Genomic DNA, 27,854 nt, shown 5'->3' with positions numbered 1-27,854 from the left:
TCAAGAACCATATCAGGCCTGAGGAGTGGGCGCTATTTGTCCTCCATTTGCCTGTAGTGCTTTTTTCTTAAGTGCCAACATAAATAAGATTCTAGTTTTCAAAACGGTCTATATGTAAACGACTGTTTCCTTGTACACTATCCGCTAGCAATGCCATCATCACACATGGCCTTCTTTTACAGGAACATGTGGAGACTGCGTAAGGAATAAATGACGTCATCTTGAGCAGATGCTCCTACTGGCAGCTACTCAGCTGATGTCTGTGATGGAACTCAGTCCTTGGGACCCAAGAGAGTTTGTACAAGCTAATTATTCTACTCCCAAGTAGAGAAGAGTGTTCATAAATGGTTAACTTCTGGCTGAGGGCAAAGGTCTAGTGGGCTCAGACAACTAAACTAAAAGTAACAGTACTCCCAACTACAGTGAGAGGATAGAGAGGTAACAGGATTAACAAGGCAGAAGAAGGGGTGCGGCAATACATAAAAATGTCCACATGATGGAGCAAGATTTTGAGGTTGAGTGGTTAACTCTGGGTAGGTCCTCCTTTGCAGGTAGTATGATAGAGTGGAAAGAGCAGAATTCCATCCCAGTCTTACCTGCTTAGACCCTGAGAAGTTTCCCCACCATGTAAAATAGGGATGATACCTACCTGCCTTGATTGCTATGAAGATTAAAAAGACAAAGAAGTGCCTAATCAAATGCTTATCACACAAGGGGTATTCAACAAATGTTCACCTCCCACCTCCACACCCTTCTTTCTTGCTCTTTCTTCCAACTGCTGAAAGCCACACTGGCTCCTCTTCCATCTGGTCAAAATAACTTGGGAAGCTTGATCTTGATACATCCAAACACCACTGACCTCCACTGAGCCACCCACATAAATTCGCATGGTAACAGACCCAGAGGCTGAGTCAGCCTCTACAGCTTTGACTCTCCCAACCAAAGGACAAGTTTTCTCTGGGGATTGTACAACTTTGATGAAAAAAAAAGAAAAAACAGCACGGGAACAAGCAGTACAGAGAGAACATTTCACATGCTGTCTCAATCATTAGAAAGTTGCTGTATCATAGCCTTCAACGTTGCAGGAAATGCTATAGAGATTTCACAAAGGCTTCTGAGCCAAATGTGGGTTCGTGTTAAAGTTATCGTGGACACAAGCCTTTCTTTAATAAAACTGAGCATCACCAGCACTATCAGGACACTAGGCTCTGCGGGAAAAAGCAGGAGGACAGCACATGCTGGTCATGTGGGGAGACGGGGGTGGGGAGGGGAGAAGAGCCTCGACAGAGAGACAGATGGACAGAGTAGGTCAATTAAAAATGCCTCTTCCTTCCCTTCCACTTCAGTGGATTTTTATACAACTCTGTGCTGTGGGCCCTCAGCAAATATGCCACAGGTGTGTGTGTGTTTTCCCTTTTCTTGTTTAGATGAAAACACCAGACAGAAATGGGTATTAAGGGGAAAAGCAAACATTGCAAATGGGATAAAAATAAGGTTTTATGTTTAAACTGAGTTTTTAAAACTATTTGTATTTTATTTCTTTTGTATAGATTTGTGTTTGTATTCCATACAGATCTGTAATTTTTGCTTAATGATTCTAAGCAATCATTAAGAATCAATAAGCTGATCTGAGTGCTTTGCATTCTCAAAGAATAGATCATTTATTAATACTTACATTGGACTTTACTCAAAGCACTGTCTCACTAGCTGTCTACTAGCTTCTAACTGTAAGACAGGTAGTATTATGTCTACTTTTGTTTGAGAGATGAGGAAATTGAGGCTAAGGGAAATGAAGTGATTTTTCCCCAAGGTCTCACAGCTAGTGAGCCAGAGTTAGGACTCCATCCCAGGTCTCCTGAGAGCAAAGCTGCTCCTCCCCCACCAGGCTGCCTCTCACTGATTTCCCTCAGTACACGTTAACAGCAGGGCTTACCTTCCAACTCTTCCTTCTCATAGTGGATGTTGAGAATTGTGCTGGTCCCACCCTGATCCACCACAGCTTCTTCATCTGGTCTCTGTTGAAACATAAGTTAGTAGCCACAGTAATACTCATACATTCATTCAAACTTTCATTCAAGTACTGTGTGTTTGCCTTACCCTTTATGCAACACCGAAGGGGAAAACCTAATGGTTTACAGATATTTTCCATTTGAACCTCACATTAACTCTGAGATGCAAATATGGCAGCCATTCTTTCTCATTTCATAAATAAACAGCCTGAGTCTCGGAAAACTTTAAGCAGTTATTGCCCAAGGTCAGAAACATGGTAAAAGGCAGAAGTAGAATTGAGCCGAGGTCTTGTAACTATTAATCCCATGTCTTTCCCACCTCCATACTTTACCCATAAGTCTGGACAACATATTGGAATTTTGCAAGTGGTGTCAACCACATTGCCTCATTTGGTATAAGCTGGTCTCTTTGAGGGGATTCCCTGGTGGTCCACTGGTTAGGACTCTGTACTCTCATTGCCAAGGACCCAGGTTCAATCCCTGGTTGGAGAACTAACATCCCACAAGCTGCATGGCATGGCCAAAAAGAAAGTGTTGGTCTCCTTGACCTCTCTGCAGCATGAAGCCTATTTACCACTCTGTCCTTAAAATACTCCATTCTGCTCCTCTGCCCCATTCTAAGGTTCATCTCCTTCCTGCAACCATAATTCCCAAGGATGAGCACTCTGTCTTTTGTTTCCCATGCTTGAGTCTTGCAATTTCAACAGCATACTGAAGCTATGAGGCTCAGTATTTGACAAGCCACTGGGATGCCATGCCTCAAGACCCATGTGTCTCAAACCCAATGAATCTTCCTTCCAAACTAACATCCTGTGCTCATTTACTTACTCCTACCCATGGCTCCACGGCTCCATGATTTCTTAGCCCACATTTGAAATTTCTAACTTATTCATCCATTCCATGTATTGAGTACCCATCGTATACCTTCCAGGAAACAGTTCCCTTTTCTTACCAAGTCCTCCTTTGCAATTCTCTCAGGTCCACTCTCCACTCTCATCCTCTCTATCACCCACTCTCCCGCCCTTTCAGTCAGAGTGGACATTGTTTTCAGTTCTGGAATCACACTCATATTCTTTCCTGAACACTGTTCCCTCAGCCTAGAACTATCGCCCTCTCCCTGCTGTGCCCACCTCCACCACCAGCAGCTAACACTTATTCATCATCCCAATCTCAGCCTAAAAGTACTTCCTTAGAAGCCTTTCCTGACTACCCTCCATTTATATGCCCCCGAAGTACACTGTATTTCTCCTTAGAAATGAAATCTCTCTGCTCCTTAGGGATGGACCATATCTGTCCTCCTCACCATGGTTTCCCCAACACCCAGTGGATTTTTTGCATAGGAGGTGCTCAGCAAATCTTTCGTAAAAGAATAAATGTAATGGCATCTACACCTTATCAAGACCCTCACCAGATCCAGAATTATTTCAAAAAAGATCTTAGCTAATTTCCCTGCCAATCAATTTCTTCTACCAAACCTCAAACTCCAGCCAGGCTCTCTGACCCCATGGACAGCACACACATTCCCATCTTCACGCCTTTGCTCACACTGTCTGGTCATCTAACAGGCTCTTCCCCAACTCTCCAGCATGCCACATCCTCACCATCCTTCCATCCTGCTCAATGTTTCAGCTTTAGGTTCAATTTTACTATTTTATAGTTATCATCTATGTCCCCTATGTTTTAAAATAAAAAGAAAGGTGGAGAAAACTATTTAATTTGCTAACTTTTACCTAAGAAAGGGTGTTGGAACAAAGATATCTGCTTATACTTAAAAACATAAAAAGGAAGAACAAGCCATAAGGGATATTTTTAAGTAGTTACCTACAGAGGAGGGAGGCAATGGGGTAGATGACAGTGATACAAAGACTAAACTTCTTCGAAGATGACTTATATTGAAAATTTTAAAGCAAAGTTAATTAAAAAAAAACAAAATTTTAAAAAACAATTCCCAGAAAATGAAAATAAATGCCAAATCGATCACATAACTATTCTAAGAGAAATTATTCCAAATAAATTTAAAACATAATAAACTGACTGAACATCCTTAGTGACATATACCCTAAGGACAAAAAGAATTTGAAAAGATCTGAAACTGCTTTTTAGTTGTCATTTTGTTGGTTACAGTGTTGGTGTCATTTTTCGGAGACTGTTCTGTACTGTGAAATACAGTAAATGATTATATGAACTTACCCTGGCACTCTCAGTGTGACTGAGCCCTGGGGTTCTCAGCAGGGGTGAAAGGAGATACAGTTGTAAGGCAGAAGTTAAGTGAAAACTATATAGTCCTGAATTTGAATCGGAAGTGTCAACAAGAATATATATATGACATATTTATAACTTTAAATATTTTAAAATTTATAAATTTATATTTCCTAGCTCTGTCCAGACAAAATGTCTAGAAAAAATTATCAGTCGGTAGCAAGAAGTATCATTAGCACCTAGATTGTGGTCTCTTAAAATATCATATTCTGCTAAAAGGCACTCAAAGACAACTAGGTTTATGTCAAAAGGACTCAAGGTCCAATTTAGAGAGGGCCCTTAAAACACAGGACAATCTGAGCATCAGTAAAGGTGATAACTGTGACAGATTGAAAATATCAAATATATTTGAATCCATGAGATCACCATGTCACTTTAAAAATTAGTTAACTGGTCAACATTGGAGGATAATACTAGCAAGTGAACAAGTGAAGTGAAAGTGTTAGTCACTCATTCGTGTCTGACTCTTTGCGACACCACGGACTGTAGCCCGCCAGGCTCCTCTGTCCAAGAGACTCTCCAGGCAAGAATAATGGAGTGGGTTGCCGTTCCCTCCTCCAGGGAATCTTCCTGACCCAGGGATCCAACCTGGGTCTCCTGCACTGGAGGCAGACTCTTTTATCATCTGAGCCACCAGGAAAGCGCAATACTAGTGAGTGAAAGTCGCTCAGTCATGTCCGACTCTTTGAGACCCCATGGACTATGCAGTCCATGGAATTCTCCAGGTCAGAATACTGGAGAGCATAGCCGTTTCCTTCTCCAAGGGATCTTCCCAACCTAGGGATTGAAACCCAGGTCTCCTGCATTGCAGGCAGATTCTTTACCAGCTGAGCCATGAGGGAAGCCCCAATACTAGCAAACCAATTCATTATTTTGCAAACTGGTGAAAATTCATCCTGGCTTTACTATATAAATTGTACCTTACAGTGATACCATCAAGTAGATGAGAGAAGTTTCCTATTATAGAAAAGAATAAATGAAAAAAGAATGTTAGCATTAGGACATTGCCATTTTACAATCCCTAATGGACTGCATTGATTTTCAAGGCCACTAACACCACAAAAAGAGAGACAACCAGACACTATGCCTCCTAATGGGAGACCTTATCACCACCCATGAGGTAATCTTACCAAATAAATTGTCCCTGAATCTGATCAAGACTCTAAGCCCAGACACCAATTTCCCGAAAATACAAAGAAACACAGTTCCATGGAAAAACAACACCACAGGAATATAATCAGCAAAATCCAGACTGTGGGAAACTCTAAAGCTAAGGAAATGGTAACCCACTCCAGTGTTCTTGCCTGGAGAATCCCAGGGATGGGGGAGCCTGGTGGGCTTCAGTCTATGGGGTCGCACAGAGTCGGACATGACTGAAGCGACTTAGCAGCAGCAGCAGCATAGGATAACTCCTCTCCCCACCATCTTTTTTTAAATAAATAATTGCAAGAAGACAAAGAGACAGAGACAGAGGAACCTAAAACCAATAGGTCAAAAGAGACAACAAACCAATTACAATGTGTGGACTTAATTTCAATCTTGATTTAAACAAACTAATAAAAATAATTTTTTAGTTATTGATAAAATAATTTTTAAGGATATGACATTTGAGACAACTGGAAGTTTTTCTTTCATGACATTAAAGGAATTGTTATTTTCTCTTTAGGTGGTACTATGCTTATTTTTTAAAGAATCTTTACCTTTTGGGACTTCCCTGGTCGTTCCGACGGTAAAGAATCTGCCTACAATGAAAGAGACCTGGGTTCTATCCCTGGGTCGGGAAGATCCCCTGGAGAAGGAAATGGCAACCCACTCCAGTATTCTTGCCTGGAGAATCTCATGGACAGAGGAGTCTGGCAGACTATAGTCCATACAGTTCACAGGGTCGCAAAGAGTTATTTTCACAAATTGTTATTTTCTCTTTTAGGTGGCACTACTTTGGCCACCTCATGTGAAGAGTTGACTCATTGGAAAAGACTCTGATGCTGGGAGGGATTGGGGGCAGGAGGAGAAAGGGACGACAGAGGATGAGATGGCTGGATGGCATCGCTGACTTGATGGACGTGAGTCTCGGTGAACTCCGGGAGTTGGTGATGGACAGGGAGGCCTGGCATGCTGCGATTCATGGGGTCGCAAAGAGTAGGACACGACTGAGCGACTGATCTGATCTGATCTGATGGTTACTTTTTTAAAGAATCTTAATCTTTTAGTACTCATACTGAAATATTTACCAATAAAATTGAGCAATTACAGATAAATAAAATAACAGTTAACTTAGAAACACTATTTTTCTCACATTTTATGAAATAATGTTATTCACAACCCTCAATACATCTTTAACATCAATGTCTTCCTCAATACCATAGATGCTTTGAGTCAATTTCCCAGAGCATGTCAGTTTCATTTCCACCCCCTAAGTGGTAAAGGCGCTCATAAAAAGTCAAATCCTTTCTGAAGAATAACTTCTTGGTGGAAAAAACTCATTTTTAGACTTACTTATTATTTGTGAATTTCCTGATAGCAGGAGCCATGTATTTTCATCTTTTTATTCTCCCAGAGCCTAACACAGTAGTTTACCATGTAAGTAGCCTGCACTCCTGTAAGTTCCAAGAGGGCAGGTACTGTGTCTTTTGTTGACCACCATGTACCTAGCACCTAGTATCATGTCCAGTATGTGGTAAGTATCCAATACATTTTTAAAATTTATTTTTAATTGGAGGATACTTGCTGTACAATGTTGTGCTGGTTTCTGCCTTACAACATGAATCAGCTGTAAGCATACATATATCCCCTCTCTCTTGAACCTCCTTCCCACCCCTCACCCCATTCCACCCCTCTAAGTTGTCATAAAGTAACAGGTTGGGCTCTGTGTGTCATACAGCAACTTCTCATTAGCCATCTATTTTACATATGGTAATATACATGTTTCATTGCTCCTCTCTCAATTCATCCCACCCTCTCTCTCCTGCCCCCACTGTGTTCACAAGTCTGTTCTCCACGTCTGCATCTCTATTCCTGCCCTGCAAATAGGTTCATCAGTACCATTTTTCTAGATTGCATAATATGTGTTAATTTTTTAATTAATAATGTACAATATTCATTTTTCTCTTTCTGACTTACTTCACTGTGTATAACAGGCTTTGGGTTTATCCACTAGAACTGACTCAAGTGGGTTCCTTTTTATGGCTAAGTAATATTCCACTGTATATATGTACCACAACTTTATCTATTCATCTGTCAATGGACATCTAAGTTGCTTCCATGTCCTAACTATTGTAAATAGTGCTGCAATGAAGATTGGGGTACATGTGTCTTTTTAATTACAGTATCCAATATATTTTGATGGATGAATATTTGTTAGTTTTCCAAACTTTCTCATATCATCATATGTTTCCTCATAAAACTTCACATATATGTATTGCTAAGTCGCTTCAGTCATATCTGACTCTGTGTGACCCCATAGACAGCAGCGCACCAGGCTACACTGTCCCTGGGATTCTCCAGGCAAGAACACTGGACTGGGTTGCCATTTCCTTCTCCAATGTGAAAAGTGAAAGTGAAGTCGCTCAGTCGTGTCCGACTCTTAGCGACCCCATGGACTGCAGCCTACCAGGCTCCTCTGTCCATGGGATTTTCCAGGCAAGAGTACTGGAATGGGGTGTCGTTGCCTTCTCTGACATATATGTATACCTATATACATATACATGAATAATTTTTCATGTTGGCTTCCCCACAGTTTTGTAATATCCAGAGGACAGGGGCCAACTAATTATAATGCTTAATACTGTCCACAGACATCTGACACAGCACAGAACACAGAATCTGGAGGAAGTAGGGGAGGGAGGAGTGATTGATTTCTTGCCTCTAAGACTATAAAAGCAAACTGTATAGAGCAAGGTCAATCAGCTGAAAAATTCAGGTTGAAAATCAACTTGCTTGCTGCTTTAATTTAGCTTGGTTAATCACAGTTTAAAGTCACTGAATAAATGTTCATGCACCTTCTGTGTCTTACCAAAGAAAACAGAACTACTGTCAAACACTATCAGCCAAGCACTGTTGAGATCTATTGCTCAGGAAAAAAGATTCCTTTCAAAATATTACTGCTCACTGACCATGCCCTTGGTCACCCAAGAGCTCTAACGAAGATGTACAATGACATGTTGCTTTCATGCCTGCTAACAATACAACACCCATTGTGTAGCCCATGGATCAAGGAGTCATTTTAATTTTCAAGTCATATTATTTAAGAATACATTTCATAATGTATGTAGTGCCTATGGAGAGTGATTTCTCTGATGGGTTAAAGTAAATTGAAAATCTTCTGGAAAGGAGTCACCATCCTAGATGCCATTAAGAACATTCATGATTCATGCTAAGTCGCTTCAGTCGTGTCCAACTCTGTGTGACCCCATAGACGGCAGCCCACCAGGCTCCCCTGTCCCTGAGATTCTCCAGGCAAGAACACTGGAGTGGGTTGCCATTTCCTTCTCCAATGCATGAAAGTGAAAAGTGAAAGTGAAGTCGCTCAGTTGTGTCCGACTCTTAGTGACCCCATGGACTGCAGCCCACCAGGCTCCTCTGTCCATGGGATTTTCCAGGCAAGAGTACTGGAGTGGGGTGCCATTCATGGGAAGAGGTCAAAATATCAATATGAACAGGAGTTTGGAGGAAGTTAATCCCAACCCTCATGGATGAAGCCTTGAGGAGTTTAAGACCTCAGAGGAGGAAGTAACTGCAGATGTGGTGGAAATAGCAAGAAAACTAGAATCAGAAGTGGAGCCTGAAGATGGGACTGGATTGCTAGAACCACACAATGAAACTTGAACAGATAAGGAGTTGCTTCTTATGAATTAGCAAAGAAAGTGGCTTCTTGAGATGGAATCTACTCCTGGTAAAGATGCTGGGAAGATGCTGTTGAAATGACAACAAAGAATTTAGAATATTACATAAACTTAGTTGATAAAGCAGTAGCAGGGCTTGAGAGGACTGGCTCCAATTGTGAAAGTCCTACTGTGGGTAAAATGCTATCACACTGCATTGCATGCTACAGAGAAACTGTTCTTGGAGGAAGAATCAACGGATGCGGCAAACTTCACTGTAGTCTTATTTTAAGTAACTGCAACAGTCATCCTAACCTTCAGCAAGCACTGCCCTGACCCATAAGCAGCCATCCACATCAAGGCAAGACTCTCCGCCAGCAAAAACATGATGACTTGCTAAAGGCTCAGATGATGGATAGCATTTTTCAGCAATAAAGTATTTTTTAATTAACGTATGTACATTTTTTAGATATAATGCTATTGCACACTTAGTAGATTACAGGAGAATATAAACATAGATTTTATATGCACTGAGAAACCAGAAAATTTGTGCAACTTGCTTTACACTAGTCACTTTATTGTGGTGGTCTGGAATTGAACCAGCAGTATCTCCAAGGTATGCCTGTATTCTGATACGGTGGTCATGTCATAAAAGAAGAAAAAGGGTCCTTAATCTTTAGTAATACATACTTAAGTTTTTACTGATGAAATACAGTGTTGAGATACACTGATGAGATACAGTGTCTGGGATTTGGAGACTGGGTAGAGACATAGATGAAATAAGATAGGCTGTCTGTTCATTGTTGAAGCCAGGTCATGGGATACACGATGATTCATTTTTCAAGTCTCTCTTATTTGGAATATCCTTAAAATATTGGATAAATTTCAAACATATTAAGTTTTGCTTAAAATCATAAAACATGAAAATAAAAGAACATTAAGTCTCAGTTGTCTGTGCTTATTGCGGATTCCTCACCATTTGATTAGCATGGACCTCTGACACTGTCCTTTATGGCAGCAAGGATTTCTTAACCATGAATTTCCAGGATTCCTATGAATGGGCTTCAGAGGATTATGTGCAAGTGTGCATTTTTCTTAGGAGAGATTCCATAGCTTTCATCAGATTCTCAGGGGTACTTGTGACTCAGAAAATATCAGCATCATGAGAATCACATGGTATAAGTTTAGGAGAAAAAGGAAAGGAGGAGGGGAGGGAAAGAAAGGTGAACTGGAGAAACGACCCGGTTTCTGTACCTCTTCCTGACTCATGATCATGACTCACAATACAAATGTCAATTGATGTGGGTGCCTACCCGAAGGATTAAGTAAGATAAAAAGAACTAAGAGGGTTAAATACACATTAAAACATTGAAATTGCAAGGCACGTTGTGAGAAAGAAAGCATTGTTATGAGCCTTGAAAAATGAATGAATTACAGCTGAGTAGCAGACCAGCTTCTCACTTACAGTTAATGGACAAATTAAAAGGCAGAGGTGGGGCTGAGTCTTACATGATGGCCCCAGATCCTTGAAGCACCCACAAAGGCTGCAGCAGGCAGTGGAGCCCACCTTGAGCCTCTCCCTGACCCCTCCCTGTGGCTCCTCTCTGGTCCTGAGAGGTGGCAGTCCTGCCAAACTCAGCTCTGCTTCCTCTCCTGCAGTCAGCCTCAGACCCTTTCACTTCCAAAGACTCCTTTCATCTTTTATCCAATGTTTTCAGATAACAGCCTCCTACCCCACCCACCCAACAACAATAAGAGTCAAGTGTTGATTGAGTTCTGATATACAACCATTTTTAAATTAAACACAGAAGTGACTTTCAGGGTTTCTAATCAGCAAGCTGAGTTTCTATAATTAATATTGGGAACACATATTTACAGAACACTGACTGTATACCTAGCATTGTGCTTTACATATATCATCTCAACCCTCACAACAGTCCTAAATCAAGGCTAAGTAAGATCTCACAAAGGCTGAGACAGGAGGAACTCCAACTTGAGTCTCTCTGTATTAACATTATATACTGTAACGTATTAGCATCATACACTAACATCGCCAAAAGCAAAGCACCTGGTCATTTTAGAGAGCTCAGGTCACCTAATCATGGATTAATGTCCATAGTGAAAACAGTTCAAGATTGTCACATTGTTACCTTCTTAAACCCTTGTACTTCACGCTGCCTTTACTGACCAGAGTTCCAATATAGTTCTCCATCTCTTCACTCTCGACTTCCTTTTTATCCAGAAAGCTCATGAATTCTGACCCCTTGTAGACACCATCACTGAATCTGACCCAGAGATCCTCAACTCTCTAATGCCCTCAATTTGACTTCCTCACTGGATGCAGACAATGGATAGTAAGAAAAGGGGGTTCCACGAGGTTGTATGCAGCTGTTCTGGTCCTCCGCTCAGGGGCCATGAGCTCCTGAACACCCACGAGTTTCCTAGTCTGACTCTTCAGCAGGCTGCTAGGGGCCTAAAATTGCAAAGTGACTCTGGTTTCTTAGTGGTTTTTCGTTTTTTATTGAACCCCACTTGGAATCACTCCTGTTTGGTACAATTTACTAGTAAGCACATTGCAGTTTGCAGAATAATGGCTCCCAAAGGATTTGCACATCTTAATCCCTGGAACCCAAGAATACGTTGCTTTATACAGCAATAGGGAATTAAGGTTGCAGATGGAAGAAGGGTCGCTAATCAGTGGATCTTAAAATAATGACATTATCTGGATTATCCATGGGTTCAATGTAATTACAAAGATCCCTAAAAATGGAAGAAGGAGGTAGGAGAGTTGAGCCAGAGAATGAAGTTTGATGATAAAAGCAGGGCCTGAGAGATGCTGTGCCACTGGTTTCGGCTGCTGAGGAAGGGAGCTGTGAGCTAAGGAATGCAGGCAGCCTCACAGAGCTGAAGTTAAAAAGACAGATTCTCCCACAGAGCCTCCAGAAACACAGCCTCGCCAACACTGATTTTAGCCCGGTGAGACTCATGATAGAAATCTGAAGTATAGAACTGTAAGATACTCAGTTTGTGTTGTTCTAAGACAATAAATGTGTGGTCGTTTGTTAGGGCAGCAATAGACACTAATACATACATCATGGCTTCCTAACTAGCAAGATCAGAGTAAACCTGTTACTATCTTTATGGGAAACAACCAACCTCTCTGTTATCTCAGGTTTGTTGCTGTTATCTAGCAGCGATTTAGAATAAACATGTTGCTTTTCTGTGTTCTGATTACCATTGTGATAGGCTTAATTGACAGCCCTGTCCACCCTGCCATGGCAAACCATGAGCAAAGACAATTATCTACAAGTTTAAAAGGAAGTAAATTTGCAACCTGAATTGTATCCCCAGCCTACCTCAAGTCTCTGCTTGACAGGAAAGCCCACACTACTGAAGTTCCCCAGTAGAGCTGATAGCACCAGGTAAAGAGAATGCTCATGTGTCCCTCAATTCCCACACAGGAAAGGAATACCCAGTGTGAGGTGGGAGGCTGGAGGCGTGCAGACTGTATGTACCCTGCAAGGCAGTGAGAGGAGAACCTGCTGTGGTTGATACTTCTGTTCAATAACATTCAGCAGATACATACTGACTGCTTCCCATGAACTGCCCATGACACTCAGAAGTCACCAGCTCTCTACAGAGACACGCATGCGTTTCATGCACCAACACGGGCCAGGGCCACCAGGCAGTAGCGTCCAGGAGTTTTTCCAGGTCCACTTTCAACGTGAAGTGTGCCTCTCTTCCCATCCACCCAGTTTCCCAATTATCACCCATTCACCAGGATTTGTTATTCTGAAGATTTCTACAAAATTTCCCAGTCTGAGTGGGCCTGATTCACATAAAAGCCTTGGTAATTGCCCTGATTCACTTGCACTTCCCTTTACCATTTACGCCCTCTCTGAGCCTCCCTGAGGCTCCCAGCACCACTTGGCTCAAGTGCTGACAGTTTCAACCTCTGTAGCCTTCTCTTCCAGAAATTCTGCTCGATTCTGAAAGTGCTGATCAGGAGAATTTGAAGCTACAGATGTCCCTTGTTCCAGTCCAAACTAGAGGTTCTCCTTCAAGCTTTCTGATCTTCCACTCTTATCATGCCCTTTAAGAACCCACCACCTTTGGCAATCTCATCAAAAGTCAATAATGCAGGCCTTCATTAACTCATTCTAAATTCCACCAAGAGCCACCTAGCTGTCCTCCATCATCCCAGCTCTTCCCACTCTAATATATCCTTTGTACCCCTTGCCACACATATCTTCCCAAACATGTTAAAGTGCTCACTCTGAACCAGGCACCAGTGTCGGTGCCAGAGGCACAAGTTATGGTCATGTAGACCAAGGGCACATTCTTTGGAGAGGGTCAGCTCTGCCACTTATTAGAAGTTACTTAACCTTTTGGTTTCCTCATTTGGAAAATAAGGCTAAGAAGGGCATGTGAATCTCGTGGTTACTGAAAGACTTGAGACAACGCAGGGAAAGCACTAGGCCCAGTACCTGGCACATGGCACACACTCATGCAAGTTAACTTACAGAGACAGCATCACAAGGGGCTGGCAGGGTAGCAGCAGAGATGAACATGTAGAGTTCACAAGTAAGGGGTGGAAGAAGTAATATGACTTCGTGAGTGTTGTGAGCAGAAAAGACAAGTGAAATTCTGATAGTGATACAGTGCTCATGCGTGCTCAGTCGTGCCAACTCTTTGTGACCCCATGGACTGTAGCCCACCAGGGTTCTCTGGCCATGGGATTCTCCAGGAAAGAATACCAGAGTGGGTTGCCATGCCCTCCTCCAGAGGATCTTCCTGACCCAGGGATCAAACCCACGTCTCCTGCATCTCCTGCATTACAGGCAGAGTCCTTACCCACTGAGCCACCTGAGAAGCCCACTGGTACAGAGCCAGACCTTAAAGATTTGAACGGAATATTCTAGGTAGATAGGAGCGGGAAAGTTTTCCAGCTAGAACACCTGAGCAAAGACACAATAGCAGAAATGGGAAACTTTTAAACAGGGAGTGTAATAAAGCAATGGTCATCTCAGACTCTGGGCTAATACTGACAAGACCATGAGCTCCTTAAGGAGAGGCACACTGGCTGTGGATACAGGAAAGTCATTCACTCACTCAGAACATCAACTTTATTCCAGGCACTATGTAAACAAAAAGATTTTCTGCCCAGTCCATCCCGTCATAATGCTTCTATTTAAAAAGACAGTAAACAAGACCACATCATATAAGTCATATATGCTATTAAGAAAGTAAAGCAGAATCAGGGGCTTCCCTGGTGGTCCAATGGTTAAGACTCCACACTCCCAATGCAGGAGTCATGGGTTCCAATTCCTGGTCAGGAAATTAAGATCCCATATGCTGCATGGTGTAACAAAAATAAATGAATAAAAACTGAAGCAGAATCATATGAAAGAGAGTAACTGTGAGTGGAGACCAAGGACAGCTACTCTGAGGAGGTGACACCTGAGTTGAGTCACGAGAAGACTTGGGTAGAAGAAAATCCACAGGAACAACAAGAACAAAGCTCTTGTAGAATGAAGAGCTGGTTGTACTGAAGAAACAGATAGAGAGCCAATGCAGAAGTGTATGGTGAGAGAGTTGGAAAGGCTATCAGGGAGGGTGGGCAAGGCCCTGGTCACGATGAAACTTGGGAGGCCATAATAAGATGTTTGGATTTTATTCTAAAATGCACTGGGAAGCCACTGAAGGGTTTCAAGATAGGATATGACATCATCTGATTTGTGTTTTTAAAAGCTCTCTCTAGCTGCCACAGGACAAGTGGATTGTAGAAGGAAAAGCAGGAGAGAAAGCGGAGGGAAGTGTCAGGGGTCAGCACAGTCGTCCAAACCAGAGGAAACAGCCTAGGCACACGGTATGTAGATGTGATGCCTGGAGTCTCTGTTTACATCAAGTACACAACCAGCTCACTTTGCAAGGTCCATCTCCCCGTCACACAGCCCAGCTGACATACAGGAGGTTTTGTTGGTAATTTTCAACTGATTGACTTGTCTCCCCCAAATTACCCCCATTTCCTTTCCTCTTTCTTTCCTCATTTCTTTTCCCCCCTGTATCTTATCTCAAGTACCCATTTGCCCATCACCTGACTCAGCCTTTACAAGGTCTTGCTGTTCCCATCCTGTTTTTTTTCTCTCTCCTCACCCCACCATCCCCGAGTTTCATGAACTAGATGTAAAAGATATAATTACTTTCTGTCCTACCCCAGAAGCACTCAGGAATTATCAGTTTCACAGAGCACCAACAGAAGCCTGGGGGTTATTATGATCCTGACAATACAACTGGAACACATTCTGCATATTAAGGACACTGTCTCCCCACATTTGTTCCAGCCTGTTCTACCCACTGAAGCCAGAAAATCTTTCAGGAGGAGAATCTGATCATAATCTCACTGGCTCTCATTCTCTCTCTGGCTCCTCTCTCTCCCTCTCTCTGTATGCTATGACCCTGGAGTACATCTCACACCATTCACCTCTTCACTCCCTGTGGCTCCAGCCACTCTGGCCTTCTTTCAGATCTTTGAACCCGATGGGCTCCCTCTGCTGTTCGCTTTGTCTCCAAAGCCCTTTGATCTCCCTCTTCCCTCAGTTGACACTTATTCTTTAGATCTTTGCCGAAATTTTCTTCCTTAGCAAAATCTCTGATCTGAGACCAAAGCTGGAACCATTGTGATACACATTCACAGCACCACATATCTTTCTTTCTAAGCACTCATCACAGTTTATAATAATGCATTTATTTGTGTGACTGTTTGATTAAAATGATTATACACACACACACTAAATGGGAAATTCCAGCAGGGCAAGAATATTACCTATTTTTGCCCATCACTGTATCACAAACATAAGCTGAATATTCTTCATAGACCTTAGGAGAATTAGATATGGAAGGATTTCCCAAAATTGCAGATGTTGTTCCTTTTTTGATGGAGCAAGCAAAAGGAATTATGGGTCATCTAGTAGCAAACTATTGCCAGAAGAGGAGTGAGTCAGTGATACCCATTTTGCTACAAACTCAGAAAAGAGTTCTGTCTGTCTCTTTACAAAAACCATCCTGACATCAATGAAGCCCTTGTTTCAAGACCTGTCATCCTTCTGAGTAGGTCCATCATTCTCTTCACAGCCCCCCACTTCGTATCTGACCTCCCTTCAATATCTCTTTGCAGAGCAATGAGCATATCATCACCTGATGGGCACAGGAAAGGGGGGAGTGAGAATTCAATGAGTTATCTCTCCTATACTGGTTGCCACATCGTTTCACAAAGCCCCTTCCCAAACAGCTGCTCATTTAGTTCTCAAAACCACCCTGTGAAGTAAGCAAAGCAGGTATTCTTATCCCTATTTTACTAGATGGGGAAATGTGATTCAAAGAGGCAAGTGACTTACTCAAGGTCACAAAGCCCATGTGAGGCAGATGTAGATTTGAACCTACAGTCTCTGACGCCCAGTCCAATGCTTTACCTTACATTAGCCACCCCAAGTTATCAGTTGTTTAAACCTGTTTCTTCATTTCTTTAAGTAAACACCTGTTCCTGACCCCTCAGCACTTTTCCAGCCTCTCTCCACTTCGCTATCCAGAACTTGTCAGCCCGTCTGTGCCATGGAATGAAGGGAGTTTTATGCACACGAACAAGGCTGAGCCGTTTGGTCCCAGCCTCCAGTCTTTTCCAGTTCTTCCTCTGAGCCAGTAAGGAACCAGAAAGCCCCATTAATAAAACACAAAGAGGAAACCTGCCCCACCAGAGCAAGGTCCCTGGCTATCCTTTCTCCCACGTTCCAGCAGGACGCGACAAGGCCAGAAGCCTGCCTCTTTCCCAGCAAGGAGGACCTGAGCAGAACAGAGGTCACCGGCCGCGGGCCGTCAGGGCTCCTCAGCTGGCCACGCAAAGGATGCGGCTCCCGATTTGGCCCAAGGTCACCCTCTCGCAGCCCGGGCCCGATCCCCGACCGCCCGGAGCGCCCCCTGGTGTCGCGGGCTGGCCTCCCCTCGCCCTCAGGGAGTGGCCTGCGAAGCCCCGGCCCGGGGGCAGAGAAAGGAGGGTGGGCAGAGGATGAGGAGGCTGAGCCCCTGGGAGGGGCGGGAGGCGGGGCCCTACCTGATAGCTGAGGACGCCATCCGGATCGTTACTCCCTGCCGGCATGGCGGAGCCCAACTAGGTCTCGCGCGCGGGGTCCAGGCCGAACGTCAGCAGGCCACGCACTCCGGTCGGGTTTGAGCAGATTGCCCAAGCGGCGACCCCTACCCCGGTGCCAACGGTCAACCATCAACCGCCGCCGCCTCCATAGCCACCGGCCCGCGAGGCTTCGCCGCAGCCAATCAGCGCGCGGCCTGCACGGCCAATCAGGGCGCGGAACACGGGAGGACGCTGTCCGGCGGTACCCTGGGCTACCAGGAGGTGGAGGAGGGAGCCGGGGGAGCCAACCGCTCCCGGGCCCGGTTGCCGTGGAAACCGCCTCCCTCCCTTCAGGGGCCTCTGGGCTTGAAGGTCCTCCCAACTGCTTGCTAGAAATTGAAGATCTCGTGGTTCTATTTGAGGATGCACCTGACCCTTGAAAACTGAGAAAGTGTCAGGTTTGTCTATCATGATTTTATTCCTTGGTAATAATTATTTTTAAATTCTGGGGAACCATCCCTTGAGCTTGCAGAAGGAAGTAACAGAATGAGAGGGAAGGGCCTTCTCAAATTACTTGTCCTCGAGCTAGTGGCCAGATTCAATAGTATCAAAGAGAAGCAGGCAGGCAGTGATCTATTCCCCTACACAGATTGACTACGATACAGGTCTTCTCCCTGGGCCTCGGGTTGGCAGCGAAAAGCACGGGGTTGAGCTACGGAAGATGATTGAAACAATTCCACAAAAATGCTTCCAACTTTTCTGAGAAATAATCTAGGGCAAATTATTTAACAAAAGAATAACTACTGATTTAAGGCAAAGTTAGAAACCCATGAGTAACACATTCAATTTGATTTGGGTTTAAAACAAGAGAGACTGGCCATAATCCAACCAACCCTCTGTCCCCAAGAGGAGGAAAGGGGTCTTTTCCTTTATGTCCACTATCACATCAGACGGTAGGAGAGTCCACATTATTAAAAGAAAAAGAGCAGGTGCAAATCATTCTCAGCCTCTGAAGAAACTACACTGGGGAGCATAGCCTGGCTGGTGCACATTAAATGTTCAACCCCTGCATACCATTGCTTGCTCTGGCTCTGAAATCTGAACCAAGTTTGTGCTTCCGTGCCCCTGAGGCAGAACCATATTTCCAGTCTTCGATTTAAGGTCTTGGGCCCATTTCTGAGCCTTAGTGTTCATTTCTCCAGTCTCTGTTGACCTCTTCACTAATCCTGTCCCTTGAATCTGTAATTCAACCCCATTTTTGCCCATCAAAACCTTAATCATACTTCAAAGTCAACCTCAAAGGCCACCTCTTCGAAGAAACTTTATTCTACTCTCCTCAATACCCCTAAGACATGTCATCACTCCCCTTTGAATCTTCATAGCACTTCATACCTTCCTTATACCTTCCTTATACCATGCTATGGTCAAGTACTTTAATTAAATGTTAACTTTAGCTTACTGTAACATTGTCATTTTTTGAAGGAAATAATTATTTTTCTTATGCCCTTCTGTACAAAGCCTCAAAGAATGCTGGGCACATAGAACATAATTATAAATATGTAAGTTATATATGTATATATATATATAAATATAACTTATAAATATATAAGTGAATATATGTACTTTTAATTCAGTCTAACCAAAAACATATTAAACACAAAGTACAAGCCCAAATGGCACTGAAGATGCAGCAAAATCTAAAATAAAATATGTATCTCCAGAGGGCTTATGGTCTAATCAGGGGAACAGGATATATGTTAATATTATGGCAAGATAACAGAATATAAAACAAGAGCCATATGAGTAATATAGTATAGACAACAAAGGTTATAAAAATTTAGAAGAGAAAAATGTTAATATGATGACAAGATAATAGAACATAAAACAAGAGCCATATAAGTTATATAGACCACAAAGATTATACAAATTTCCAAGAGAAAATAATTTTTTTTTACTTGGAACATGACACAGAGGATATTGGTTTGGGTTAAACCCAAAAACAGTCAAGCCAGAGTAAGGAGAGCAAGCATCTTAGTTCTTAGGGAATGACTTAGCAACCAGGAAAGCATAAGACCCATTCAGGATAGCCACAATTTGGACCAAAGCAGAAAGGTATGGAGAAGAGCAGTAGGAAATAAAAATTGTGGTAAAGAAAAAATGACCAAGTTATGGAGAAACAGCTAATCAGTTCAGACTTTTTTGTTTCTCATATGATAGAAAATATGATAGTGTAGAAAATTTTAAAGAATTTGCCCACACACCAGGACCTGGGTTTAGTGGTATAAATGCACTGTGTCATTTAATATTCCTAACACGTCATAGTTTATCCATTTCACTGGTAAGAAAACTGAGGCTGAGAAGTTTAGCAACTTTCTCAAGGTTAAGTAGATATTAGGCTGGGATATGATCACCTCTTGAGCCTTGCAATCTAGTGGAGAAACAGCAAACAAGTAAAAATGAACACAAGTACAGATTATGAGAGCTGCAATGAAATAAACTGCAAAGTTATGTGATAGAGTATTGGCCAGGGGGGTGGAGAGAGCTACTGTAGATGGAATGGTCAGGGAGGGCTTTTCTGAGGAGGTGAGAGTCTCATTTGATGAGTCAAGGATGGATCTGTCTGAGTTTAGAGTCCCTGGCCACTATATGACACTGTCCTATGTAAGTGGTACCATTGGTGAAATCTGCCATTGGGGGCAAGGTGGATTAAAGGGGGGAAGCTGAGGCAGGGGGTCATTTAGGCTGACTGGCAACATGGCAATTCTGGAGGGGCCAAGGATGGTGACCAGAAGAAAGATGTGCCCTCCATTTGCCACTCCCTAAAGAGCCAGCTCATGGTGCTCTCATGAGAGTGGGCACGAGCTGTCAGGGCACAGAGAAGAAGCAGGAGGGAGAGGATTACTACTAAGAGCTCTACAAGTCTGATTTGACTCCAGTTCAAATGTAGAAAAAGTCAGAGCCTCTGGCTTTTGACTCCAGGGTCAAGAGCCCCATCTTCTGGTCTCTTGTGCAAATTACAAAAGGAATTGGCTGCAGAGGCGGCTGCAAGACTGCCCTGAGGCAGCTGTCTGTCTGCAGAGACAGGCTCTCCCCTCCCAGGGCTGTTTTGTGTTCTCCGTCCCAAAGAAGGCGAGCTCGTTGGCTCCAGGCCCCAGGCACTAGGCTGCCGGCACCTTCAGCTCTCTACACAGCTTGGAAAGGAGCAAATATGCCGCTCTCAGCCTGGCCAGCAAAGAGGTGTGGAAGGACCTGGAAGGAGGAAGATGTTCAGCCAAGGATACCACCTCACACTGATTATTCTTCTAAAGAAAGCGGGAGTTGGGGGGGTGGGGTGGGGCGGGGGGGTAGGCGGAGAACCCAGCAAAACAAGAACTCAGAAACTTCTGAGGCCTGCACAGAATTCTTGGAGGAGGAGACACAAAATAGAGAGGAAAATGCAAAATATGGGTAGAGACTGAGACCCCACATGCACACACACAGACACACATACAGACACACGCACATCTCACAGGGAAGCAAGAAGGCTTGCAACAACTCTGTGAGGTAGGTTCTATCTCCTCCATCATTTTACAGATGAGAACACTGAAGACGGAGGCTTAGAGATGTAAGCTAGCCCAGTTCACACAGCAAGCACAGTTTATAAATGGAGACCCTGAGTCTGAGCTCAGAAGTACCTCATTACAGGGTATACCCATGTAACCACTTACTGCCTCCCATGGGGCTGCCTGGACTTTAGTCCTTCCCGAACTTTAGAAGCTCCACCCTCCCTTTGTGACTTCCATCTTTGTCTCTAGATCCTTCCTTTCTCTAATACTAGTGTTCTTAAACTTTGGTGGGGAGAGGTTAGGTCTTGAACCTCTGGGGACATGATAAAATCTGTGGGACTCTCTTTTCAGATAAGTAGACAGAGACCCAAATTTTGCATCTCATTGTAAGGATGTGTTCACAGCCTGCCCAGGGAAGCACTAACCACCTTACCTGTATTATTTTTAAATATTGGCTGGAAAACATTGAGATTCTCTTATTCAGAGACAAAAAAGGCACGCAACACAAGTAACTCAAAAGGTCTGAGGAAATGTTCTCACATAATTGCAACCAATTTTTCCATCAAAAGCATCTTAATTTCTCCATCTATGTACCATGTTTCTTGCCCAGTTTAAACTGTCAAAAGAGCTGCCAGGGCAGAGGTTTTAGTCTTTACTTGCCATTAGGTAGTGACCCAATCCCAGCTGCATCTTATGCCTGGTTTGGTTTCTCCACATTCCTCTTAATTATACATCAAAAAAGGTTGGAGGAAACGACGTCAGGATTCGAGGAAAGACTTAATTAGGGCTTATTGTGCGGTCGTCTGGGAGCATTTCCTGTGGAGGAGCGGGGAGCCGGAGAGAGACGCTATTCTTTGTCGAGCTGAAAAGGTCATGCAGGTGCACGGTACGCAGTCAGCCCTTGCCAAGTCACAGCATATCTAGAGAGACTGCAGAATACAGTTTTCTTAGTTCACAGCAGGCTGCCAGCCTGGGACACTATACATCATACAGAAAAACAACAAAATGCTACACAAAGTGACTCTTGCCTGCGAAAATCACTCTCCCTCCATTCGTCATCATCAACATCATCCATAGAAATCGCCTACACTGGGGGATTCCCTGGCGGGTTCAGTGGTTAGGACTTGGCACGTTTACGACCACGGACCTGGGGTTCAATCCCTGGTTGGAGAACTAAGATCACGCTAGCTGTGCGGCATGGCCAGAAAAGTTTTTAAAAAGAGGACTGGACTTCCTTGGTGGTACAGCAGCTAAGAATCCGCCTGCCAGCGCAGGGGACACAAGTTTGATCCCTGGTCCAGGAAGATTCCACATGCCGTGGAGCAACAAAGCCCAGGCACCACAACTACTGAGCCAGCACTCTAGAGCCCGAGTGCCACAGCTACTGAAGGCCGAGCACTTAGAGTCTGTGCTCCACAACAAGAAAAGTCACAGCATTGAGAAGCTTGAGCACCACAACAAAGAGTAGTGCCTGCTAGCGATAACTAGAGAAAGCCCACACAAAGCAGGAAGATACAGAACAACTAAAATTAAAATAAACAAACAATAAAGTATATATTTAAAAAGAGGGCTTCCCTGGTGGTCCAATGGATAAGAATCTGCCTGCCAAGGCAGGGGACACAGGTTCAATCCGTGGTTCAGGAAGATCCACATGCCTCAGGACAACTAAGCCCAGGTGAACTGCTGAAACCTGAGCACCTAGAACCCCTGCTCGAAACAAAAGAAGCCACTGAAATGAGAAGCCCGCACACCACAACTACAGAATAGCCCCCACTCACAGCAAAAGCCCGAGCACCAAAAATAAATAAATATGAAATACAATGATAGGTGAAAGAAAAGGAATTGCCTATACTGTACTCATTTACACCTTGCTCCAGACTCTTGCTCCAGAAAGGCTCTGGTAGACAGAACCCATTCAAACTGGCAAAAACCTCCTTCTCCTTTCTCTGGGGTCACAACTGAGATATTTGGACAGAGGCAGAAGGAAAGGACTAATAGAGGGATTAGCACAAAACAGAAACAGATTAGATAAGAAACAGAAAGAGATTAGAACCAAACAGAAAAGTAAGCTTTGAAGAAAGAAGCTTTGGGACTTCCAGATCCACATAGGAAGTCATTCAGGAATTCAGGAGAAGTAGGTGTTAACCAAGGACCACTTGCCAAGTTGTATTCATTAAATACATTTATCTTATCCGTTTCTAACCAAACCTCACCCTGCTTAGAAATCAAGTGTGTTTACAGTGGTTTTACTCCCTGTCTTATCTTCTTGGGGATAAGATCTCTTGAGCCTGTACAGAAGTTCTTATTTCATGTTTAACCAGTAGGCCTGGGATATCCTTAAGGTTGCTGCAGATTCAGTGCTTCACATCTGTATAATTCTATATACTCAATGTTTTTATCACCTTACCTCATTTCTCTCAAATGGGACTGTAAATGTACACAGAATATTTCACAGACTGGAAAGCTGAAATAAGCCTGGAACAGGGACTTGCCCAAGCCAGTTAACAACAGAGCTCAGTGAAGAACTACTCATGCTTTTCATGGTTTGTGTGGATTCCTAGAAATACAATTCCATGCAGCCCTTTCCTGCATAAAATTGAATTGGCTTCAATTGAACAGTAAATTGTGAATCTCCTTTAGAAATGACATGAACTCCCCATAGCAGAAACCAAGGGCTTCTCCTCTATTACCTTTTACCATCCGATTACAGTTGCATGTAACTTTTACCTTGGAAAGCTTGTCAGTAATACCCATTCATTACTTTACTGAACAAACTCTCATGAGGTTCTGAAAATAACGATTACTGCTTATCTCTAGAAACACATTATCTGACACAGATATAAATTCAATCCAAGATACTCTTACTCCCACTAAAACACCACTCAGGGCCTTTTATTTTGCAGTTAATTTTTTTTTTTAAGTGGGAGACCCATTCAGACTTCTGGGCTGGGGCAAAAGGGAATAGACATAGAATCTGAATGTATCTCATGAATTTATCTTTTTCCACCTCTAATCTTTTGCCAAATTGAAACGACCACCCTCCTTTTTTAAAGAAGGTAGAGTTTCTCTGGTCCTTTCTTATAAAATACAAGAAAGAATATTTGCTAGATTTACCAAGAACAGCTAGGACTGTGAAATGGGCAGTCAGTGAATAGCAGAGAAAAAAATTCAGCCCTGAAGCAGATATAGAAGCACTCAGCTTTGTTTGGGGTAGGCAAAATGAACAAGGGCCATTACAATTTGATTACAACCTATATATCTGTTGAGATTTCTCCAGAACTTCTTGCCCCTGCCCTCTAAAAATTGTTGGAAGGGACGTAAAAGGCCTATATTCCAACACCATATACAAAAATAAACTCAAAATAGATAAAAGAGTTAAGTGTAAGACTGGATACTATTAAACTCCTAGAGGAAAACATAGAACACTCATTGACATAAACCACAGCAATATTTTTTTGATCTCCTAGAGTAATGAAAATAAAAGCAAAAATAAGTAGGACCTAATTAAACTTAAAAGCTTTTGCATGACAAAGAAAACCATAAACAAAATGAAAAGACAACCTACAGAATGGGAGAAAATATTTACAATATAACCAACAAGGGACTGATGTCCAAAATATTACAAAGAGTTCATACAGCTCAACATTAAAAAAATAAATAAATGTGTAGAAGACTTAAATAGTTCAGTCGCTCAGTCCTGTCTGACTCTGCGACCCCATGGGCTGCAGCACACCAGGCTTCCCTGTCCATCACCAACTCCCCAAGCTTCCTCAAACTCATGTCCATCCATCGAGTTGCTGATGCCATCCAACCATCTCATCCTCTGTTGTCCCCTTCTCCTCCTGCCTTCAATCTCTCCCAGCATCAGGGTCTTTCCCAACAAGTCAGTTCTGCACATCAGGTGGCCCAAGTATTGGAGTTTCAGCTTCAGCATCAGTCCTTCCAATGAATATTCAGGACTGATTTCCTTTAGGATGGACTGGTTGGATCTCTTTGCAGTCCAAAAGAGTCTCAAGAGTCTTCTCCAACACCACAGTTCAAAAGCATCAATTCTTTGGTGCTCAGCTTTCTTTATAGTCCAACTCTCATATCCATACATGACTACTAGAAAAACCATAGCTTTGACTAGACGGACCTTTGTTGGTGAAGTAATGTCTCTGCTTTTTAATATGCTGTCTAGGTTGGACATAGCTTTTCTTCCAAGGAGCAAATGTCTTTTAATTTCACGGCTGCAGTCACCATCTGCAGTGATTTGGGAGCTCAAGAACATAAAGTCTGTCACTGTTTTCATTGTTTCCCCATCTATTTGCCATGAAGTGATGGGACTGGATGCCATGATCTTAGTTTTCTGAATGTTGAGTTTTAAGCCAACTTTTTTACTCTCCTCTTTCACTTTCATCAAGAGGCTCTTGAGTTCTTCTTCACTTTCTGCCATAAAGGTGGTGTCATCTGCATATAGAGGTTATTGATATTTATCCTGGCAATCTTGATTCCAGCTTGTGCTTCATCCAGCCTGGCATTTCGCCTGATATACTCTGCATGTAAGTTAAATAAGCAGGGTGACAATATACAGCTTTGATGTACTCCTTTCCCAATTTGGAACCAGTCTGTTGTTCCATGTCCAGTTCTAACTGCTGCTTCTTGTCCTGCATACAGATTTCTCAGGAGGCAGGTAACGGGGTCTGGTATTCCCATCTCTTGAAGAACTTTCCACAGTTTATTGTGATCCACACAGTCAAAGGCTTTGGCATAGTCAATAAAGCAGAAGTAGATGTTTTTCTGGAACTCTCTTGCTTTTTTAACAATCCAACGGATGTTGGCAATTTGATTTCTGGTTCAGATCTCTGTTCTCTGCCTTTTCTAAATCCAGTTTGAACATCTGAAAGTTCACGGTTCACATAATGTTGAAGCCTGGCTTGAAGAATTTTGAGCATTACTTTACTAGTGTGTGAGATGAGTGCAATTGTGCAGTAGTTTGAGCATTCTTTGGCATTGCCTTTCTTTGGGATCGGAATGAAAACTGACTTTTTCCAGTCCTGTGGCCACTGCTGAGTATTCCAAATTTGCTGGCATATTGAGTGCAGCACCTTCACAGCATCATCTTTTAGGGTTTGAAATAGTTCAGCTAGAATTCCATCACCTCCACTAGCTTTGTTCATAGTGATGCTTCCTAAGGCCCACTTGACTTCGCATTCCAGGATGTCTGGCTCTAGGTGAGTGATCACACCATCGTGGTTATCTGGGTCATTAAAATCTTTTTTGTATAGTTCTTCTGTGTATCGTTGCCACCTCTTCTTAGTATCTTCTGCTTCTGTTAGGTCTATACCACTTCTGTCCTTTATTGTGCCCATCTTTGCATGAAATGTTCTGTTGGTATCTCTAATTTTCTTGAAAAGATCTCTAGTCTTTCCCATTCTGTTGTTTTCCTCTTTTTCTTTGCACCGATCACTGAGGAAGGCTTTTTTATCTCTCCTTGCTATGTTTTGGAACTCTGCATTCAAATGGGTGTATCTTTCCTTTTCTCCTTTGCTTTGAGCTTCTCTTCTTTTCTCAGCTATTTGTAAGGCCTCCTCAGACAACCATTTGCCTTTTTACATTTCTTTTTCTTGGGGATGGTCTTGATCCTTGTCTCTTGTACAATGTGACGAACCTTTGTCCATAGTTCTTCAGGCACTCTATCAGATCTAATCCCTAGAATCTATTTGTCACTTCTACTGTATAATCTTAAGGGATTTGATTTAGGTCATACCTGAATGGTCTAGGGGTTTCCCCTACTTTCTTCAAGTTCAGTCTGAATTTGGCAATAAGGAGTTCATGATATGAGCCACAGTCAGCTCCCGGTCTTGTTTTTGCTGACTGTATAGAGCTTCTCCATCTTTGGCTGCAAAGAATATAATCAATCTGATTTCAGTATTGACCATCTGGTAACGTACATGTGTAGAGTCTTCTCTTGTGTTGTTGAAAGACGGTGTTTGCTATGACCAGTGCGTTCTCTTGGCAAAATTCCATTAGCCTTTGACCTGCTTCATTTTGTACTCCAAGGCCAAATTTGCCTGTTACTCCAGGTATCTCTTGACTTCCTAAATTTGCATTCCAGTCCCCTATAATGAAAAGGACCTCTATTTTGGGTATTAATTCTAGAAGGTCTTATAGTTCTTCATAGAACCGTTCAACTTCAGCTTTTTTAGCATTACTGGTCAGGGCATAGACTAGGATTACTGTGACATTGTATGGTTTGCCTTGGAAATGAACAGACTTTTCTTCAAAGAAGACAGATGTGAAAAGATGCTCAATATTGCTAATTATTGGAGAAATGCAAATCAAGGCTACAATGAGGTATCAGCTCACACCGGTCAGAATGGCCATCATCTAAAATTCTGTGAAGGGCTTCCCTGGTAGTCCAGTGGTTAAGAATCTGCCTTGCAATTCAAGGGACACCAGTTCAATTCCTGGTCTGGGAAGATCCCACAAGCCATGAAGCAACAAAGCCTGGGCTTCACAACTGAGACCCGGCATAGCCAAATAAATAATTACTTTTTTTAAAAGACACCAGAAATGTGTCTTGATACAAGATTACCATGCAAAAATCAATAGCTTTCCTATAACACTAAGCACAGCTGATTAGGTAACAGAATGAAGAATAGATGCCCATTACAGTAAGAAGTAGAGATGACAAAATTAAGCGGACACATAACATGCAAGAACGACATGAAAACTGCTGCTGAGTGGCACGAAAGGAGTCTGGAGTAAACTGAAAAGCACATCTGCATCTTGCAGAGAAAACTCAAATTTATTAAAACTATTAATCCTCCTTTTTATTCATCTGTAAGTTACAGGATATCATAGTAAAACTACCAACAGGGTTTATTTCTTTAATGGGAAAACAAAAATATCCAGGAAAATTCTGGAGGAAAAAAAAACTGGGTCACAATTACATCCGTTCCTCACATCTTAACCTGTTCTGGAAAGGAAAAGGTCTGGACATTACACTGGGAGCCTCTTTCCCTGAAGAATGGCTGTGAACAAGCCCCAAAGTGGCTCCCTTGACAGGGACTCAACTATACAAGCTTCTCCAGACCCAACATCATTGTGGTAT

At 42.7% G+C, this 27,854-nt stretch overlaps 1 protein-coding gene across 5 annotated transcripts in view; it reads right to left on the bottom strand.

The window, feature by feature from the left end:
* Window positions 1-27,854, bottom strand: part of SLC4A8 (solute carrier family 4 member 8) — a 112,508-nt gene that overhangs the window by 62,800 nt on the left and 21,854 nt on the right. For 2 of the 5 annotated variants that reach the window (XM_027542908.1, XM_027542906.1), the window contains exons 6-7: window positions 17,196-21,687; window positions 1,934-2,015 (exon numbers count right to left, since the gene is read on the bottom strand). In XM_027542908.1, the coding sequence (XP_027398709.1) occupies window positions 1,934-2,015; window positions 17,196-17,240 (127 nt within the window). In that variant the 5' untranslated portion in view covers window positions 17,241-21,687. Of the gene's footprint in view, window positions 1-1,933; window positions 2,016-17,195; window positions 21,688-27,854 lie in introns of those variants that run through there. The other 3 variants (XM_027542904.1, XM_027542903.1, XM_027542907.1) reach the window with 3 other exon arrangements.

Source organism: Bos indicus x Bos taurus, chromosome 5 (assembly GCF_003369695.1).
Source record: "Bos indicus x Bos taurus breed Angus x Brahman F1 hybrid chromosome 5, Bos_hybrid_MaternalHap_v2.0, whole genome shotgun sequence".
Classification (NCBI taxonomy): domain Eukaryota; kingdom Metazoa; phylum Chordata; class Mammalia; order Artiodactyla; family Bovidae; genus Bos; species Bos indicus x Bos taurus.
Note: the sequence above shows the minus strand (reverse complement) of the source record. Positions and strands in the feature narration are given on the sequence as shown.